The sequence below is a fragment of the Copadichromis virginalis genome, linkage group LG19, assembly GCF_057382275.1.
Source record: "Copadichromis virginalis isolate Kocher_CV1m ecotype Utaka linkage group LG19, C_Virginalis_male_GT1.1, whole genome shotgun sequence".
Taxonomy (NCBI): Eukaryota; Metazoa; Chordata; class Actinopteri; order Cichliformes; family Cichlidae; genus Copadichromis; species Copadichromis virginalis.
In genome coordinates, this window is record NC_140636.1 from 33,209,282 (window position 1) to 33,228,978 (window position 19,697).

At 42.0% G+C, this 19,697-nt stretch overlaps 4 protein-coding genes across 5 annotated transcripts in view; 2 read left to right on the forward strand and 2 right to left on the reverse strand.

The window, feature by feature from the left end:
- Positions 1–123: 123 nt before the first annotated feature.
- On the reverse strand, positions 124–2,030 carry prph2la (peripherin 2-like a). Its single transcript, XM_085441488.1, has 3 exons — positions 1,450–2,030; positions 545–791; positions 124–396 (listed from the first exon to the last, which is right to left on the reverse strand). The coding sequence occupies exons 1-3, from the start codon at positions 2,028–2,030 to the stop codon at positions 124–126; spliced, it is 1,101 nt and encodes a 366-aa protein (XP_085297614.1).
- Positions 2,031–3,854: 1,824 nt separating this feature from the next.
- On the forward strand, positions 3,855–10,481 carry LOC146686577 (uncharacterized). Its single transcript, XM_085442514.1, has 18 exons — positions 3,855–3,945; positions 4,058–4,147; positions 4,274–4,417; positions 4,498–4,656; positions 4,758–4,839; positions 4,942–5,131; positions 5,237–5,380; positions 5,590–5,780; positions 5,857–5,992; positions 6,084–6,132; positions 6,201–6,330; positions 6,432–6,606; positions 6,706–7,048; positions 7,134–7,236; positions 7,483–7,534; positions 7,645–7,777; positions 8,816–8,895; positions 10,329–10,481. The coding sequence occupies exons 1-18, from the start codon at positions 3,855–3,857 to the stop codon at positions 10,434–10,436; spliced, it is 2,400 nt and encodes a 799-aa protein (XP_085298640.1). The 3' UTR covers positions 10,437–10,481.
- A 2,451-nt stretch (positions 10,482–12,932) lies between these two features.
- tmem179ab (transmembrane protein 179a, genome duplicate B) lies at positions 12,933–14,973 on the forward strand. The gene is made up of 4 exons (XM_085441035.1): positions 12,933–13,278; positions 13,749–13,886; positions 13,966–14,044; positions 14,130–14,973. The coding sequence occupies exons 1-4, from the start codon at positions 12,977–12,979 to the stop codon at positions 14,301–14,303; spliced, it is 693 nt and encodes a 230-aa protein (XP_085297161.1). The 5' UTR covers positions 12,933–12,976; the 3' UTR covers positions 14,304–14,973.
- A 238-nt stretch (positions 14,974–15,211) lies between these two features.
- Positions 15,212–19,697, reverse strand: part of lg19h14orf180 (linkage group 19 C14orf180 homolog) — an 89,099-nt gene continuing 84,613 nt past the window's right edge. For both annotated transcript variants that reach the window (XM_085441034.1, XM_085441033.1), the window contains 4 exons: positions 19,575–19,683; positions 18,171–18,334; positions 17,886–18,018; positions 15,212–17,038 (listed from right to left, as the gene is read on the reverse strand). In XM_085441034.1, coding sequence (XP_085297160.1) covers positions 16,833–17,038; positions 17,886–18,018; positions 18,171–18,334; positions 19,575–19,683 — 612 coding nt within the window. In that variant the 3' untranslated portion in view covers positions 15,212–16,832. The remainder of the gene's footprint in view (positions 17,039–17,885; positions 18,019–18,170; positions 18,335–19,574; positions 19,684–19,697) is intronic.

The window sequence follows — 19,697 nt, forward strand, 5'->3', positions numbered from 1 at the left end:
AAAATGCCCATTCCTTCGCCACAGGTACAGAGATAAGAATTCACCAATGTAATGTGTATACGTTTCAAGGCCCTTTGTGGGCTTCAGGAATGTCGTCCATTGAAGTCTTTTGAGTGAAAAAGTTCAACTGTCTTCAGTTATTTGCTTTGGTGGAACATTGTCAGGACCATAGTGTGCTTTTGAGGTGGAGGGGACGTTAATGTTGGGGTCTCCATTAGTGGCTGTGTCTATCTGGTTACCCTTGCCAAGGCTCTTGATGATATTCAGGTTCATGCGGGCAGTTTCCATGAAGCTGTTTTCCAGCAGCCAGCCATCTGATTCGGAGTTGGGGTCTCCCTGTCTCAGGACATTTTCCAGAGAAGTCTGGAGGTAACGAACCCCGGTCAACACTGATAGCTGAAACGACAAGAGACCCCTATTGACCGGCTCGCTCATAGAAATAAACACAAAGCATGATGCAAAGATGTTAAAGTGGCTGAAAAAGTTAATCAGATTTTGTGTAGTTTCCCTTTAAACCTACCAACTCCGACTTGTGTTTCCTCACCTCAAATAACCAGGTGATGAGGACTGTGAGGCCGATGGACTGCATAATGTGTATGTAGTACTCCAGCAGCGCCTGTCGACACCCTTTCATCCAAAGGTTTAGCTCCTCCGTCTGGTGCTCGTAGTTGAAGTGTGCAGAGTTGTTGGTGATCTGCTGCTGGATGCAGGGCCGGGGGGAGTTGATGTTGCAGCAGCTGAATGGGACTCCATTCAGTAGGAACTTTCCATCCACGTTACTCCTGATTCGGCTAAAGCCAGAAAAACAAAGTTTAGAATTTCCCTTAATAGATCAGTGCTTCTGTGATCAGATTTTAAATGTGATGATTGTTTGGGAGTATATTTTTTATATATTTAGACAGTATTTTATTATTATACTGTGCTGATCTGTGCTTCCTGCCATGCCCATTTTTTCTGCCCATTTTCAGTGTTACTGAATATCTATAGCACAGTGTAAGAAATTATATATCATTATCAAATATGATGCAGGGAAATTATAATGAACTAAAACTCAACTAAAAATTCAAACTAGAAGGGAAAAAACATTTTATTTGACTAAAATAACGATAAAAACTAAGTGAAATGATTGTGAACTTGCAAAACTAACTAAAATGAAATGAAAAACAAAGATGAACTATCCTTAGTTTTAATATATGTTAGCTTGGTAAAAAAAAATTGTCAAAATTTGTTTTGTGAAGTTTTAAAGGACGCATTTATTTAGACTTTAGGTGTCTACAAGATTGTGAGTCAACCCCTATCAAAACGCTGATGCTAAACTGAATTAAAATGAGAAAATACAGAACTACAACAACTCTGTTGTTTCTTTCTCTGTTTGCCATTTGAACACAGCCTCTTAAATACGAATGCACTTTACCAAAATAGCACCCTGTTTCTGCAGTTTGTACTTACTCCACCACCTCTTTTTGGGACATATCCAGGTAACGGTTGCTTATCCACTGAATTTGAAACCAGTCCTTATAACCGTTGTTTCCACAGCACTGAAACTGCATCTGCAGCATGTCCACGGTGCGCTTTAGGAAGCAGCGTCCTGGTGTGTCTGTGTCCTTATAAAACCTCATGGCCTCTGTCAGTCCCAGGTTCAGAGACTCTTCCAGTTCCCAGTGCATGCAGTAACACATCAGAGCCCCTACCAGCACACAAAAGGTGAAGAAGAAGGTGCATATGATGTAGGGCAGCATGATCAACTTCCAGCGCAAAAACTTGGTGGTGTCCACACAGTCGTAGCAGATTTTCCCACCCAGGAAGTTTATGGCACAAGCGATGAGACCCACAGCTATAAGCGTGTTGGGAACATACTGGATGTCCCTCTCAGCCATCACCTCTCCTTGTTTATGGAGCTCCACCTTGAGGAAGAGGCCTAGGCTGAACAGGATGGCCCCCGTAACTACCGAGATCCAGTTTAGGATCCAGAGCACCTGGGCCAGCTTGTCTCTTTTGGTCTTGGTAAACTTAACTCTTAAGACTGCCATTGCCCGTAACACTTCCCTGAGTTTTCATTCAAGTCCAAGGTGGGATTAAGGGTAGGACACAGATAGAGCTGGAAAGAGGAACAGGTTATCTTCCAGGGGATGTGGAGGGACAAATAGAGGGGGTTTGGTTGTACAGTTCTCTGAAGGTCCTTTCATAAGCAGCTTAGCCTGGTAGCCGAGATTGATATCGTGTGGATGCTGCATTATGGTTGTACTGTAGGTGGTCTGTAAGCCTGTAGCAGTGAGAGTAGATAAAAAAACTCATATAACTGGACAATTTCTAGAAAACAGAAACACTGTTAAGAAACACTGCGCTGAAATGTGATCATCTGTATATACAACCAGAAATAGTATGATTTATATATAACCAAAATATAGTGAAGAAACTGAAACAACTCTTCCCTCCCTCTAAAATCCCGAATAAATCCACGGCACTCACCTAAGTGTGATCATGATGAACATTTGATAACACTGCACTTCTGATTTTCAGGTTGTTTTCTTACAAACATCGTCAGATTTAGTCCAGAGCGGCGAGTAGTTGTAGTGACACAGATAGCGTGAATGCAGCCACAGCAGCATCAGAGTGAGACTAGCAGCCAAGTCCTGAACCTCCTAATCCCCTTTAGTCATTAATCAGTCATGGGCCCCATAAGGGATTTGGACCCACCTTCTGCCACCTATGCAAATCTGACTGTCTCGACACTGTGAAAGCAGTGGCCGATTGCCTTTCTCTCTCTCTCTCTGTGTGTGTGAGTGTGTGTGTTACCAGTAAAAGTTTTACAAAAGGATAAAGTTTAAAAAAAATCATCTTTGCATCAGCAGTATTGCCCTAACTGCAAAGTTTAAGCCATCTTTTAATGATGCAGAAAAATAAACATACAGTCTTTGGTGGGGGGTTTGTATTGAAGACTACATTAATAATAAATGCTTTAAAAAAAAAGTTTAAAACTGAAGCACATTGTAGTTGCAGTGCTCTCTAGTGGTAGAAACTTTGCAGTCAGGCTCCAGCTACTTTTATTATTTCATTTTGATTTGATTTTTCTATAAAATTCTTTGAAATATTTTGTTTTTTACCAGCTGGCAATCCAAAATGAAGACAAGTGCAAAAGACAATGACAAAACTATGCAGTGATCTGAAAAGCATGTGGTACTTTTACCACTTTGCCAGTTAATAAAAACACTTCACTGGTCATAAATGACAAAAACAAGATTTAAACTGGAAGAAAAAATGGGAGTTTTCTTCTCTCTTTTACTTAAGACGTTCACTTTAACCCCTGATATTCTTACCTATTTTGTTCCCCGCCTGTAACACACATGCAAACACACCGATGCAGTCACGACTACTCTGCAAATCAGCCAATGAAATGTTAACTGAGAGTGAGCTTAGAGGATTAACGTGGACGAAAGTAGCTTGTGTAAGAAGAGAATGTTACTAGCGGGCCAGTCAGCAAATCCACAGGGCAGACAGAACTCACAGCAGTCACCACTACAGAGACCAAGAGGGAAGTTTCACTGACCCACAGCAGAAAACTAGACCACAGTCGTTCCACCGAGTAAGTATGTGAAGACCCAACAAATGCAAAACTTACTAAAGTCCTCATGCTTCAGTCTGGTCTTCCTGATGTAAGTGTGGAAACACTTATATAAATGGATTTTCTAGCTTTAAGTGTATGTGCTATTTAACCACTTAAGCACATTACATGGGCTACAGTTGAAAGACCTGTGCAATGCAGTAGGTAAAGTAGTTGTTAGATGTTTTCAGTATACCCACTTTTTTGTGTGTGATCTCCCTTGTCTTGGTTTCGATACCAAAAGCTCAGCGTGATGCTGGACAAAGAGGGTCAGTGGTCTGAGGCATTGGCCAGCAATAACATAAAAGCCATCATCTGCTGGTTGAGGAAGCTTACAGCTGAAGGTAGAAAAGGAACATCCACTCATCATGAAACCAGTGCTCTGTACAATTTTTGCAAAGACCCTTTAATTCCACAGTTGTTTGTTGTTTCCTTTAACACTGTATCTTCAACAAGGTTATACTGATGTGGGGGAAATCGCACCAGCATTTAGCTGCTGGGTACAGCGGACAGCAGAGTTTGCTAAAAAGGAGTTATTAACCTTATGTAAGTACATATTACATCATATTTTCAGTCTTTCTAAATGTGCAAACTTAAATTTGAAGTTGAAGTTACTTTGAGTAACATATACTTTGGATCTTTGGATCTATTGTGTCTTAATTATTCCCTCAGGCTTCAGCTGTTGCCAGGGTCTGTGGATGTTCCTGGACCGCGGCTCCTTCACTAGAGTGCACACGTTACTCCAAAAATTAAGGAACCTACTTACATTGGCCCAGTGGGGAAGAAAACATCTCTGCTCAGCCCACCTCTGGCATGGTTTGTGCTAAAGATATCCTAATCTTTAATGCTGTGACATGATAAAAGCCTTTCTGAAATGCAATGTCTTCTTTATGCAGGAGTGGGAGTCCCATGTGTGGTCTGCAAGGACACATACAGCTCCTCACACATCCGACATGGCTGCTGGAACAGAGAGCAGAGGATGCTGATGCAACACATCTGGCTGGGACAGCTGGTTCAGTGGTGGGGCATCATGGGGCTTCTGCCAAAGTTTCCTGGTATAGATATCATCACATCCCAATAAACTGGGATGAAGAACTGTTATTATACCTCTAAATCCTTTTGTTCTTAATGTTTGGTTCTCTGTTGTTTCTGTCAGAGACCCAAGAAGTGAAGCGTATCACTCAGATGTGGAAGGAAATGGATCACAGCCACCGAAAAGCTGGTCTTGAAACACAGGGGTAACTCTGAAAGGGTTTCATTTTAGAGCAAGTCTCTCTCTGAACATACTTTATCAATTTCCTACCTGTTTTTTCCCCTTTAACTTCCTTACCTTTTATTAGACGGGAGGAGGGAGAAATGGGAAGATTCAAGTCTTTGATACAGAGCATGGTGACACAGCTATGCAAACAACACGGGTGCATTTGGATGTCTGGAGATTGCACAGATCCACGTTATCCTCCCCCTAATCTGCAGGCGCTGTTGAAGCTCGTGCTGATCCCTCATATTGACAACATGTCAGTCCAGGCCATTGTATCCATCCAAATCAGCAAAGCTTTTCTGTGAAACATACTGATTTGTTGCTTCTCTATGTGCACTTACTTAAGGTTAAATGTGTCTTAACTTTTATGACACAAGCTCATGTACTTCATCCTGGATGTGGCAAATTTCCTACAGTGCAAAGATGACCTCCTTCAGGCTTTTTGTCATGCGTTCACAATTCCATCCACCTTTTCCCAACAAATCAGAGCCTTCTGGATGCTTGATCATGGACACACTGAGGTATGCAGCTGAAAACGAAACATTAAAAAGATAAGTGTTGAAACGGCCAAAATGGCATGCAGGTGACTCAAATGAGATATGTGCATACTTTAAAGTGATTTAATAATTTGCAAATAATAAGTAATGAATGGAGCTACAACATTTTTTCTTTTAATTGATAAGAAATTTACTTAACAAAGTGCTGTGCGCTATCTTACAACCAATCCCAGGCCTCCATGGAGCTGTTACTGAGCCCAAAGGCCTATGTTCCTGCCCTCTCCTGGCAGCATCGTTGCATCATCCATTGTCTCCTGACAAGGAAACAGCCTCAAGAGGCATTACGGTACCTCCAGTGGGCCAGGCCTGCAGTAGAGACCACTGATGATGCCAAGCTGTTTGCAGATGTACTTATTCAAAGCAGGTACTACATGTTTGATAATATAATGTTACTAAATAAAAGCTCACTTGCAGACTCAATTTGTGCTTTCAACCCCCAGTTGTAACTCTGATGCTTGGGCTCTGTTGAAGAGAGGCCACACAGAGACTGAAGATATGAGCAAATACTTCCTCCAGACTTGTAAAGGAGTTGGCCTGTGCACAGAGGCTTTAAAGTACATTCTTGTTGAAAACAATGTGGGTGAATCACTCATTTACATCAAGACAAAATGTACATACCAAGACAGCCTAGAAAGGACTTTTAACTCTCCCTAAAAATCTTTATCAGAATGAAGAAGATGGAGCTGAGACCACAGAGATGACACAGATGAAGAAAGGTATGAAAGATATTATTAAACAGTATTAGGATATAACTGAGATGTCATCTAATCACATTGTTTTGCAGAAATGCCACCATGTCCGCTGTCTGCCAAGCTGTACCGGGCTCAGAAAGTTGGCAAAGTATCAACAGATGAGCAGGTGAAATTGGTCAGAAAGGCTGTGAAGGAAGTGAGGAAACCAGATTCCAAGTTGAGGTACTGAGGTTGTAGATGTCACACTTGGAGCAACTGCTTGAATTATGTTAAAACACAATATGCATTAGACACCAGATTTATGACGTGCACTCTCATTTCAGGGAGGTAGTGTGGCCAGAGCACACAGAGAGAATGCCCAACAGCAAGCAAATGCTTCTGCCCACCGAGGCTCTGCGTCTACTCACATGCAGCTCTTCGCCAGTGCACATGGCAATAGAAACACAGCAAACAGCACATACAGCCGACCCAGAAGAAGAAGATCCTGTCATTTACAATGTATATATTTTCATTGTCTTTGGTAATACTGGTTGCAATATACAATTGCAAAGGGATTTTAAGTAATGGCAACCCTTAGATTTTATCTTGTATTCGCAGCAGCAGCAGCAGCTGGAGACTCAAGAGAACATTTTTTCTTCTGAGGAGGATCTAAGATCCTTGTCTGCCTCATCCTCTACCTCAGCTTCACCCTTGCCTCTTATGAAGTGGGACCCGCTTCACACATATAAAAGCACTCTGACCCTGCAGATGATTTCCTCTCTGCTGACGGATAGAAGTAGCCAAAGCAGGGGACAAGAAGAAGAACACAGACCCCACTCATCAGCTGGTGTTTTCCTAAATATCCCTGAGCTGGTGCTGACACCAGATGGCGCTACAGAGCCTGTTTCCTTCAGCAGCTTGAACAAAGACAGCATGGTAGAGCTGATGCTTTCTGCAGATGGTAAGCTTTGTCTTGGATTCTCTGCACACACCATACATATTGAGAGATTCCCAAGAAATGGAAGCACTTTCTTACGTTTTACAAGTGGGAGAAGGTGATGAAGCAGATGTTTTTCTGGAAGAAGATACTATCGGGGTTGACGGGCTTTCAAGACCTTCCACATATGAAAGCCTTCTTTCAGACACAAGGTCAGAGGTCATCATAAATCTCACAATGCTTATGATAAAGTAAATTATTAAAACTGGTTGATATTTGGTGCAAGTTGAATTTCCAGTATGAATTTGACAACAATCAGGGCTGCCTGATAATTATATCTGGCTTAATTGTCATCCACTGAGTGATCACATAACTAGCTGCTACACGAGCTCATGAATATATCAGTCCTGGCCCCTCAAATGTCACTCAGCCAACCTTCTCCTCTCACTGATTTTCAGTTTCACTGAGGTAGCCCCAACTCACTGCGTCCAGAAAAAGAAACCTCATCAGGTAGGTAATAATTTTAATTTTAAAGTACATAGTGACTCTATTGGTTCAGTATCTAATTAGCAACTGTGTTCTCTGTGAGTGTGTTTACACTGTATACTGTATGCCACCAGCAAGACGAACCACAGGGATGCTCCAGCCAACACCTCCCATGTACCTCAGCTGAAACAACCCACGACATGCTGACAGATCTTCATCAGAGCTTTGTTTTGAATTGGTCTATACCCAGGGGCTCGCCAGGGATGGGTAAGCAGGACAGCTCCCTCCTCTTCTCTGTGTGTAGCTCCACCTTTCTTTACACATCTGTCAACCCCAGCCCAACCTGCAACACTGAAACCACCTCGGTTTATTTGGGCACAAAGAATGAGCGCCTCCTTGAATCCATGTTAAGAACTAATGAATCCTCTCACTCAGCCTGGCTCGATCATTGCAAAATGGGCAAATGGTGGAAACAGGATGCTGAGACTGGATGTAGTGTTTCCAGGTGTCTGCTACAGAGCTAAGCTATTACAGCCGGTGCATTTTGGATCACAAAAAGTCTAAACAAATAATAATATACCTCTAAAAGTATGCACGAATCTATGCAGCCATTTGGTGCTCAGTGATCAGCAGAGATAACAAGACATGTTGCCTGCTCAACCTTTAGAGCTCTGGAAACAATTCTATCTTTTGCAGTGTGTGTGTATGCATGTGTGCGTGTGTGTGTGTGTGTGTGTGTGTGTGTGTGTGTGTGTGTGTGTGTGTGTGTGTGTGTGTGTGTGTGTGTGTGTGTGTGTGTGTGTTAAGGGTCAGAACTAATTGTTTGTCAGAGGAACTGCAGGGGTGCAAGATGCAGGCACCAAAAGCAGGGGGGCTTGGCTGCTAGGAGAGGGAGATTGGAGAGGAAGTGAGGTGTCAGAGATTGGTTCCCTTAACCTTGCTGCAGCATTCAGTGATCCATTAAACAGCATCCCCTCCCTCCCCCACGTTTTCTGTCAAAGGGTGTACCGTCTACCACCGCAGGCAGACCTCCCTCCATCTGCTGATCACCGTTGAGCCTCAGGGAGCGATGGCCTGTTGGCCCGTACTGATGCCCCAACCTTGTCGCAGAGACAGCGGTTAAAGACGTAACAGTGGAGCAGTGTTGCATAAAAGATAATAGTGTCAGACTTGTTGTTACCAAGATCCCCATTTATGTGATGTGTTCATCACTGGATTATGACTTCTAAAGAAATTCCAACAGAAAACAATATTGATAACATTTCTGTTCATTTGCAGATGACAAGGGACTTTCTCTTGTTCTAGGTCAGCCTTATTCCTGTGGACTCGTCAATTTTTTGGACTTCACTGCAAAGCAAAAAGGAGAAAACAGAGATGGAAATCAGGTACTTTGTTCTGACACACACCGTAAAATGTACAACATGTGTTATGATGAGTCTATTATGCATTCATCACAAAATTGTCAATAGGGGTCACTATTGTTCCAGTTAAGATGCTCAGTAATATTTGGATGATCTCATTTTTAGTCCCGGAGGATTTCACTTCATCACATCACAGCCTGGCAGGTCCCCTCTTTAGTACCTTTCATCCACATTTCTCCCGTCCCTCTGCATAAACATCACTGCTTTTAAGACCTCCGCCTACAATGATGTCATTGTCCAAAGTCACGTGATTTTTATGGGGAATTTTTCTGGAGTATCTTGGAGCACAGGTGAAACATCCATAAGATGCCAGGAACATGGTTACCATTTATTTGTCAAAAACAAAGTGGCCACTGCTCTGTAACACATTTCCTTCCATTTAAATGCTGCTTGTGCGTTGACCTGAGTGTTACACTTCTAATAGCACTGTGCAGATATGACCACATAATTATTTTACAGAGGTTTCATTGGATAATTGTTTAATTGGGATGTAGTCACCTAATTATTTTGCTCTGAACTAGGGACCATATGGCGCTTGGCAGGTGAAACGCAATTAGGCCATGCTAATTTATGATGATTATACCTGAGCATGACTGAACAGCCTATACTGTACAAAAATGTGTCTATCAGGGCCAATCTATTTTAGTTGTAGAGTGCATGTTTGGAGTGATGGCATTGCATTCATTACCCTGCAGTTTCTGTGTAAGCGTGGGTTTCCAGGGGGTTGTTTAGTAGGAAGGGCTGTTAGTGTTACCTAATTGTTCACCGAGGCCAGAAACAATACTTGTAGGATTTGCTTAATTGGCAGATAGAGAGATTAATCACTAATGAGTGAAATTAGTTGAAGGCAAACACTTAACGACTGATCAAACTATCATGTTCTTTGTGCCAGTGCGACTAAAGATAATAATAAAATCGAGATATTAAGCAGTTATTAGTTCAAACTATAAATTTGGATTTGGCCCCACATGACCTCAAGCATGACTGTTCGTGATGATTACTGGCACAGTTATAGATGAGATTTTCACCATGTGGAGCAAACAAAGTCATCCATCAAATCTTAGGAGCCCACTAAGAAATCACGGCCGCTTAAAAAGATATCACAAAATTAAATACTATCGACTTTGCTGTCTTTATGAAAACACCAATATTTGCACAGAGAGAGGCGGGGAACGTTTGTGTGGGGTGATGTTGCATGTTGAAACGTTCATGATTCAAGGGGAGATGAATGGCCTCTATTAGGAGCATTTAATCAGTAGCTGGCCCAGTGCTCCCAGTCTCCTGCACCCCCTGGGGAAAGATTAATGGGTACAGGATATTTCATCAGGTCCTCCACATCACTGCTCAGGATATGAGGCTGTAATTGTGTCTGTTTTTGCTGTTGTTTCGTGTTGCAGGCGGAGAAAGATGAGCCCGCAGCCAGCAGTTCGGGGAAGGTTTCCCAAGGAGCCATAAGGAGTGGCAGAGCAGGATCGAGAAAAGGCAAACGAGTGAAGAGGGCATGATCATCTGCAAGACAAAGAACAGCCTCTTATGTGATGCATTTTAAATATATTTAAATTAAAATCTAAAGGGAAAAAAAATCACTCCAATGTTAAAGTTTACCACAAAGAGTGTTAACCTCCACCAGATTCATCCTCCAATCACCTGGTCAGATACTTTTGACAGCCTTTGTTCCCGCCCAGTGGTACTGTCCCACCTCACCCTTAATCTTCTGCTGTAATGTCTCGTGTCAGCAATACTCAGTAAATGATGAGACATGAATTCTTAAATATTGCTATGAACTATGACTCGAGTAAAGAGTAGTAAGTCTGAGTTACATTATGTCTTTTTTGACTTTCCTCTGATGAACATAACAACGTTGCGTGTTTCGATTCAAGTATAGATGCACTACATTTAAAATGCACTTGTGATGTCCTTGAAAATGATTGTGCACTTTAGATTCTTCACTGGTTTCCTCCTCTTGGAAAAAAAGGGATGTTTGCTTTGCTGCCATTGCATCTCATGAAAAATGGATGACCTCCCAAGGCTTTCTTCTGCCCATTGCTCTTCATATTTGCACAAAGCCCAGGGACTGCATTTGGGTTAGCATCCTCCCTCCCTCCATCCTCCCTCCTTCTTTCTCTCCCTCTGTGGTTTGTTCGCGGGGTGAATAACTTAACACATATTTCAGCTTGACACACTTCTGCTCTGGGTTTCCCCTGGGTGCCCAGTTCACGAGCCCACACATGCTGTATTATTTAAAAGTGGGGTTTGGAGTTCTGTGCGTGTAATCTCCTCTTTGTATAAGGGCCGGGGGACTGCCTTATGAAGTTGTTCGGCTTTTCCTTATGACCTTGTATTTGTGACTAGATGATATTTCAAGTGTAGCCAAAAGACACGAGAAGCATACCAGCACAGTTATGTTTTTTGGCAATATAAGCTTTATTTTTTTTTGTAAAAGAAGAAAAACACATCTCACAAACAGCACAGTCTGTATCATAGCAAAAATGGTGTACAGTACAAAATGATGGATTACAGGAAATAGAAATCCGGACAATATATCATGAGCACAAGAATAAAAATCGAACGCAGCAAAAATGCACGAGGAGGATAATAAATAATGCATAATGACGCTAAAAAGCAAACTGTCTCAAAGTCTTGGAGTGAAATCAGCTTTCAGCTCAACACACACACACACACACACACACACACACACACACACACACACACACACACACTAACTCAAGCTAATCTAAAAGCTGATACCATCGTGGAAATCAGAGTGCGGTGGCGAAAATGACACATAAATCATGTGCCGGCAGATGATGCAAAAAAAACCCTGCGGTTTGCAAGATGGATACAAATAGCCACATGATGTGTGGAAAACTCTCATATAAATACTTGTCATTGTGTTGCGAGGACTGTTGTGGTGAAAAATGCATGATTATTAATCTCCTAAACGAAAACATCTTAATAGGAACCTCTGATGGTGATGCTGTGCACCCAGAATACACAACCCACAGTGGATTTTCCAAACACACTTCGATGTTTGGAATTTTTAATGTTCTTGAGTGTAAAAGCTATTCCACATTTTTCATCTCTGTATTCTACAACATCACATTCACATTCACCAGGTTTGGCCTTGCGTGAAGGCCAGTGATCATACTGTCAACATGAAACATTCAGACCTTGGTGCAACATGGCAGCAGGTGTCTTGCCCACTGGAGGGCACTGTGAGCAGTGCAAAAGCTAGGTGGCCAAGAAAAGGGTGAGACACCTTGGCCAGCTCACCAGATGGGCTCACTGAAGCGTGTCAGGTGGCTGTGACAGCTACCTGCCCTTCCTTAAGGACTGTCACCATGTATAAACAAACCATTACTCTAATTTGTGAGTATACACTTATGTGTGTGCAAAATGTGTGCTTGTGCCCAAGGAGATGATTATGCTGAACCTTTTTAGAGTTGCACCTTTAATATCTTTCCTATACAGGAAAATGTTCATAGTAGTATTATTATCGGTAAGTTTTTGGTATATATTTTAGTATATATAGTTATATATTTTACAGTTTTAGCAGTTCAATGTAAGTCTCTGGAAATCGTGCTGTGCAGCAAATGATGTAGAACTTTAGTTTATGTTGTGGAGGTCACAGAGTTTATAATATTGGGGAAATGTGTAGAAAAAACTAAAATAGTGCCATCAAGGGGCATTTTTAACTGTATCTAGCTTCAGTAAAAATACTGGAGATTGTAAAAAAGGAAAGGGGTGTCAATACAAGAACTTTTATATTATTATTTCTACCTACGGCGGAGAGAAAATTATTATCTTGGTCACTAAAAATATCATAACTAACTGTAATATACGTAAGCCACTGCGAACGGGTATATTAGTGAAGAGGAATGTCTCCACAGCTTGTACGTAGATAAGATGGAGAGCCCTGAAGGCCTCTGCCTGCTCATTAATTTGCAGCAAAGCAACGTCGGATGCTGCGCCTCCGCTCGTCAGTCTCCACTGCGCAGCCGCAGTTGCTCCAGGACGCTGAGTGCAGAGCAGGGAAGACAGAAAAATGGCCCTCGACAATTTGATTTTCGCCCAGTGCATCCTTTATTTTTTAGCTTTCGTTTTCGGTTTTATCGCCGTGGTGCCTCTGTCTGAAAACACGGAGGATTTCGGGGGGAAATGCCTGCTGTTCACGCGGGGTATGTGGCAAAATGAAAACATCACTGTGATGAAGCAGCGCTTCATCGTGGAGGAGTGGGGACCCGAGTCCTCCTGCAGCTTCATCACTTTTGTCGGGATAGCGTCCCTCATCCTGTCCGCAGTGCAGGCTTGGAGGCTGCTGTTCTTTCTGTGCAAAGGACACGACGAGTGAGTGACCGTTCACTTGTGCCTCTTCCTTAAATAGAAGCTTATGAAGCAATACCACTCCAGCGGTCTGAGTGTAAATGTGCCATTCCTGTCCATCTCCCACGCCCTTGTTCGTGCACTGTCTTGTATATTTCATAGCCTGCATGTATTATACTCTATTTTATAGCGGATGGAAATGGGCACGGAAGCATCCTGTAAAATGTCAAGTCACTGCCATCTCCCAAAGATGGGGGAATACTCATTTTAAACTAGAAATCAAAGCCTATGCTTCACCTACTATTTTTGTGACATCAAAGCAACTTATGTGTCATTATGTTGATGTGTGATTGAAAGACTTAATCATCAGAGTTGCATACGTCATGCAGAGTAATAGGCCTCTGTGTCAGTTTTGTAACATACTCCAGAGATGTTGAGGGTTTTTGCCTGCCCTAACCCAGTTTGTTTTGTATTTCTGTTCTGTCTGCCTGCAGCTCCATCTTCAATGCCTTCCTCAACCTGCTCATTAGCTCCCTGGTGGTGTTCACAGTCTTTCTGTCCAGCACCATCGTTAGTGTGGGTTTTAACCTGTGGTGTGACGCCATCACCGAAGGTGGGACTATGCCCAACAGGTGAGAGAGAAGCGCAGGTGTTCTACTTTTTCCGGATGATGCTGTGGTATAGTCCCTCTAAATGCCACTTTCTGTTTAGCTGTGAAGACATGCAGGATACTGATCTAGAACTGGGTCTGGACAACTCTGCTTTCTATGACCAGTTTGCTATAGCTCAGGTAAAAATCTTTTAAAATTAACGTACAGACAGTGTAACGAATTTAACAGTCGTAGTAAATGCAATGACTGCTTTTACTCTTTCAGTTTGGGCTGTGGGCCGCCTGGCTCACCTGGCTCGGGATCACTGTGATGGCTTTTCTGAAGGTCTACCACAACTACAGACAAGAGGACCTGCTCGACACCTTGATCCACGAGAAGGAATTGCTGCTCGGCCGCTCTTCACGCCGCGGCTCTGACCTCAAGACCGGCCTGATTTAGAAATCAGCAAGACGCACAAACATACACGTTCATTCACAGTTAACCATATAGAACCATGTAGTCCTCTTGCCTGCCGTGACCAACACCAGTATTCGCCTGTGTAGACAATCAGAATCGGTTGGCTTTTGCTCCCACGAAGATGAATTGAATCAAATCGACAGTTTTAGCTGTTTTCCAGAAGTAACTGAGAATAAAAGCTACAGATGGTTGTTAACCTTTCCTGTGCTATATTGAGATAATCCATCCCTTATTCAACCCCAACCCAGATTTGATAGTATTAAAACTTTTTTCTTTTAAACAAAAAAATACATCTTTTATCAAATATACGTTGTTGATTAGTAAAAAACGGTATTAATGGTTTGGCCAGTTTGGCCGGTGGATCTTGTCCTTGTGAAATTTCTGCATGGATCTAAAGCATGTAAAATTTCTCAGGTGCTTTTTAGACATAAAGGAGTTTTTTTTCTTCACCAATAAATGTGTTCCTAACTTAGGCTTCTTTTTTTCCCGCCAGTATCCACAGTGCGTCTCTGCAAAGTGAGAACTGCATGCTCCAGCATAAACAGTGTGTGCGTTTGCAGCATCTTTACACATTTATCAGCAGCTACAAAAGGTGTTTTATAACAAAAAAAAGTAGAAAAAAAAAGACAAATTGCAGCTCTACACATTCGTGCATTTGGCAGGCAGTCTAAAAGGCTTTTAGCAATCTGTGTGAGATAAGAAAACAGATCCTATCTTGTGCCATTTAGCAACTCAGGCTTCTTCTGCACACTTTATAGGCTACAAACCAATATACTCTATATTACTGTGACTAGACACACAAGTATACCTGCATGCACTTCTCCCTCTCCCTGTTAAATCCCACGCTCACTTATTGACAGAGGTTACGGGAAGAAAGGAAAGTCGGCTGCTTCACTTTGATAGGCAATGACAGTTTTTATTTCAAAAACAACTGAAATTAAAAAAGCAAAAAACGGTAGGAACTAAGAAAACCCTCCATAAAGGCACTTCTTTCAAAGTGACCGTAGATGTTTGAACAGCAGTGAAATGCAGCTTTAAGCTAAATGTGCATCTACAGGACATAAGCTCACTGGGTATTGTTTTATTGCTAATGACGATTTCGTTTGACAGTACAGAGTCGAGAGTATTCCTTTTCTCCGGTACATCTGCAGTCTACAGTCAAACGTGAGATCTCCAAAATAAAAGACAAACAAACTCGTTTTATTTTGAGTTCCCTGAAACCTGTTGTATAAAGTGTTTTAATGGAATATATGTGATGTGTGTTATTGCTCATAATGAGAGATATGTGGGATGTGCATCACTGTGCCCTTTGATTCCTATAATCCATTTATGTGGTGATTTGGCTGTTTGAATTTGACTTGCCTTGTTTGATAAAGGGACTCATACAATAACGTCTGGCTCTGTTAAATTTCTGTTTTTGGCCTCTAAAATAGCAATTACCTTTTTTTTTTTTTTCTGTTATGTATTGCAAATATCCGTTCAACCCACGCACTTCCATACACTTGACATCAGAATTAAAACCTGAATGTTTCATTTGAATATAAATGCTACAGATAACAAAAAGTAAAAAAAAATCCATATAACCAGAAGTCCGATAGTTGCGTAGAAGCAGATATACAATATAGAAGAATAAATAACATTTAGCATAAAGTATTTTTGTGGGATTCAGGCGGTTATAAAGAGGAACACTGTCAGAAGCACAAGCATTCGTTTGGATTGAGTATATTCTCTTTCATGATAGGTAATATTGTGCTGCAGATTATTATCCTCCGTGAAACTAGCATTCAGCTGACAGGCGACCAGACAGTTGGAAAAGAACAAGGTGTTTTTCATGTCCAAGTCATTCCGTGAAGTGATGCGGCCCTGTGTTTTCTTTTTTCAGACCATCATTAAACAGTTTACACATTCATGCTTCTGTCTGCCTCGTCTCAGTGTGCCAATCAGAAGTGCCAATCAAAGTCGTTTCCCAGACCTCTCTACATTCATTTATGTGCAATTACAAGGCTAAATACTGTGATAGTCCTTAGTATATTGAGCCATATATACACATTCATTTCTGTGTAATATCTGGTATACACAAATCATGTACCGTAACAAAATAAATTTGCATTCCACGGAAACATTCACTCACAGACAGCAGACTGTGACATGAATAGAAGAAAAAAATGAACTGTTGTGGAGATTATGCGAGTGTTACATGTCAGCGTCAACGGTGCAGATGTGCAGAATGCCGTTACAACTTAAATATGGAGTGGCATGCCCACCACCTTAGTACATATATACATACAGACATGGAAGCTACATATTTCTGGGATTACACATTTTCCCTTTTTCATGGTGAGAGTGGAATAAAACCACAGACAGTGTGTAGAGCCTCGCCAAATGGCTGAGGTGTTTGTAGGCCCGGGCACCTTCAAAGATAGGAAAAAGAGGGATCTAAAAAAACAAAAAAACAAAAAATTAATAATAAATTAAAAGAGGCTCCATGTCTCCACCTGTGGTTGATAACAGTCACTGCATTGTCAACCATATCCAGCAGCCCCACAGAAGCTGTTTCATGTGCAGCAGGTAGACTGCCAAAGCTGCCTCCAGCTCCTCGCACACTCTCTGTGGACGCCGACGGTCTGTGCAGTACATGGCAACGCCCAGGAATGACATCAGCAGGAAGAGGCAGGTGAACAGGGCAAGGTGGGGGCGGGATGGTGTAGTCTCATAGGCTGCACAGGGGGAAAAAACCAGACCGGTTTTTCAGAGTTTTGATTTGTAAATGACGAGCATTTGAATTGCACATTTCTTTTGTCGTTTGAGGCGAGGCCTCAAGTGTCAGGTTTCAGAGGATGTTTTTGTAGATTAGTTAAGCTTACATTAATATTTGCTGTTCCAGGCATTGTCAAACAAGACGTGACAGTGGCGTGCTAAACTCCCCATAGCATGTGTGCCACGTGGAGTCCTAACAATTCTAATGCTGCTACAAGCCTGACAGCCTCTTTCCTCTTTATGAGTGCACTTTTGAAACTCTCGTGTGCTCATTAGTAACGTTATTTTTCAGACAGACTTACCACCTAAACAGTCACAATAAGGAATGTCTGCAAAGCCAAAAGAAAAGAGGTCAGTCAGTCACTGAAAGCTGACCTCATGATGTGCAGCAGCTACAAACCAGCTGCTGTACCCTTTCAGTCGCCACTGTCTCTCTTGAACAGACTCCACAGTGCCTCATTTGCATGCATAATTAATTAAAAAGAATAAATCTCTTGCTCATGTGTGGACACCTCTTGGCATTACGTTATTTTTAAGTAGCACAGAACCCCCAAATGACAGTAGTTTATGATGCAATTTCTGGGTGTTTTAATACTAGCTGGGTTTCCTCTTTAATGTAAATTCGAAGGCATGTGCAGCTTTGGGCTGAGGGTTCCTATCTAAGCTGGGATAGCAACACATTTTTAAGAATAAAAATACCAATGAAAAGCACCAGAGGGCAACATGTTCTCTGTGCAAACACATCTTGCAGCCTAAAACCGAGCAGGATGGACTCATTACAAATTGTTTGCGTGCATGCTTTCTCACCGTGCACTGTGGTCTCAGGCTCCCTGAATCGAACTCTGCGCTCGCCTTTACGTTTGTGGTTGAGTTCTGTGTCTAGTCTGTAGTTGGAACTTGGCTTCTTTAGGATGGAGGTGGGGACTTTGCTGTTGGTTAACTACATTAGATAAAATTCACATTGAGCACATTTATTGCATTAAAGGCCAGCAGCAAACAGCTGGAACAGATCTATTCCAAAGAAGCTGCCTCATATAACACAGAAATAAATCAGAATAACACCAACCAGATACCCTCAGGTGTTTTACCTACCTTAGGTTTAAGTGTGTCTTCCTGATGGTGGTGGGTATCCTTTCTGTGGCGTACCTCTGAGTGTTTCTCCCGGTGGGAATGAGGAAGACAGCTGACCGAGTCTCTGAGAGACTCTGCAGCAGCGAAACGTTTGGACAGTGCAGACACACACTGACCCAGAGAGTCTAGGAAGAGAACCATGACCATACAGAACATGAGACGAGCAGCTTAACATCGGAGTCTCCAGTCAAGACAGAGCAGAACTCAAGCTCAACATGCAAATGTACAGGAGGCAAGACGGAAGTGTGTTAACTCTGTCTGCACCGGGTACAGTGCAGCCGTGGGAGTTCAGCACAACTGCACAGTGCTCACTGTGTGAAAAAGCTATCAATTATATCAGGCCCTCTAAAAAAAATCTGGATCTCATCACAGTTTATAAAAAAGAAATAAATAGAAATAAAAATTAGCCACTACAGACTACACACACATTGCCTAAAGTTGCCTACTATTGTGTATGTGTCAGCATTGCTGGATAAATTCTCTCTCAGATGACTTCAGTTATTAATAAAAACATGCTAGTTACAATAATATCTTAGGTCAGTTATTTAGTCCATGTTTTTACTTCTGGGGAGAACTTTGGATTTTTAATAGGTGCAGACTTGAATCAAAGATGACTTGAAATGAAGTGAAGGCTCAGATATTTTGGGACACATATGCAATTATAATTTCAACATATCACATACAGTTACAGTTAAGTCTACATCAGCTTGAAAATACATGCAGGCAATGTTCTAGCAGAGGGAGGGGCTGACTGACCTACTTAATGGTCAAGGGTATGTGAGGGACATGGGGTGTAAACACTTAAACCTGCCATCATGGTGCAGGCCAAAAAGGAGCCCTTTCTGCTCAGTGCAAAATGAAACAAAACAATGCACAGAGCCTTAATTTTTCCAGCGTTTCACCAAACATTTTAAGACAAACTGAGGTGAACAACAAGTATTTTTCCCCTTTTTAATGGTCTATATTCATGTCTTGGTGCAGCTGCTCTTGTTCTGCACGGGTGTCTCTGTAAGCTGACTCAACACTAAACTGTTTCTACGTCTTAACAAAATGCACAGTTCAGAGTCAGGTAAGCCAAGCATGCACACTGTGCAACAAATCCACAACCTTAAACTGTCACTCTGCACGTTCCTGTGTCCAACATCACCACAAATGTGAATTAATTTAACATTTTCATGGCATGAGACTGTGTTGTGTGCGCTCTACAACAGGGATTAACATCATAAGACACGGAGGTCTCCACCCTTATTCTATATACTACTCTCTGAATCATACACCCATGTTTGTTTTCACTGTATATTTATGTGCGTACAGTAAATCCCTGTGTCATAAGTGTTTAGTCTGTATTATTCAACTATCCTTTACCTGAATATTCAGTCTTGCCAATTTCAGCATATACGGTTGCCATGAGCTCAAGGCTTCTAGCTGTAATTGGATGGTCATTTCCAAAGGCCCTCTGGTGAATCTTTGTAGCCTGAAAGAAGCAGA

Coding starts and splice junctions, on each gene's coding strand:
- prph2la (XM_085441488.1), bottom strand. CDS start 2,030: ATGGCAGTCTTAAGAGTTAAGTTTACCAAGACCAAAAGAGACAAGCTG. Junction 792..1,449: donor TCCCAAAAAGAGGTGGTGGA/GTAAGTACAAAC, acceptor TTCTGGCTTTAG/CCGAATCAGGAGTAACGTGG. Junction 397..544: donor TCATCACCTGGTTATTTGAG/GTGAGGAAACAC, acceptor TTGTCGTTTCAG/CTATCAGTGTTGACCGGGGT.
- LOC146686577 (XM_085442514.1), top strand. CDS start 3,855: ATGCTGGACAAAGAGGGTCAGTGGTCTGAGGCATTGGCCAGCAATAAC. Junction 4,840..4,941: donor GCTGGTCTTGAAACACAGGG/GTAACTCTGAAA, acceptor ACCTTTTATTAG/ACGGGAGGAGGGAGAAATGG. Junction 7,049..7,133: donor GCTGATGCTTTCTGCAGATG/GTAAGCTTTGTC, acceptor ACGTTTTACAAG/TGGGAGAAGGTGATGAAGCA.
- tmem179ab (XM_085441035.1), top strand. CDS start 12,977: ATGGCCCTCGACAATTTGATTTTCGCCCAGTGCATCCTTTATTTTTTA. Junction 13,887..13,965: donor GGTGGGACTATGCCCAACAG/GTGAGAGAGAAG, acceptor CTTTCTGTTTAG/CTGTGAAGACATGCAGGATA. Junction 14,045..14,129: donor ACCAGTTTGCTATAGCTCAG/GTAAAAATCTTT, acceptor TTACTCTTTCAG/TTTGGGCTGTGGGCCGCCTG.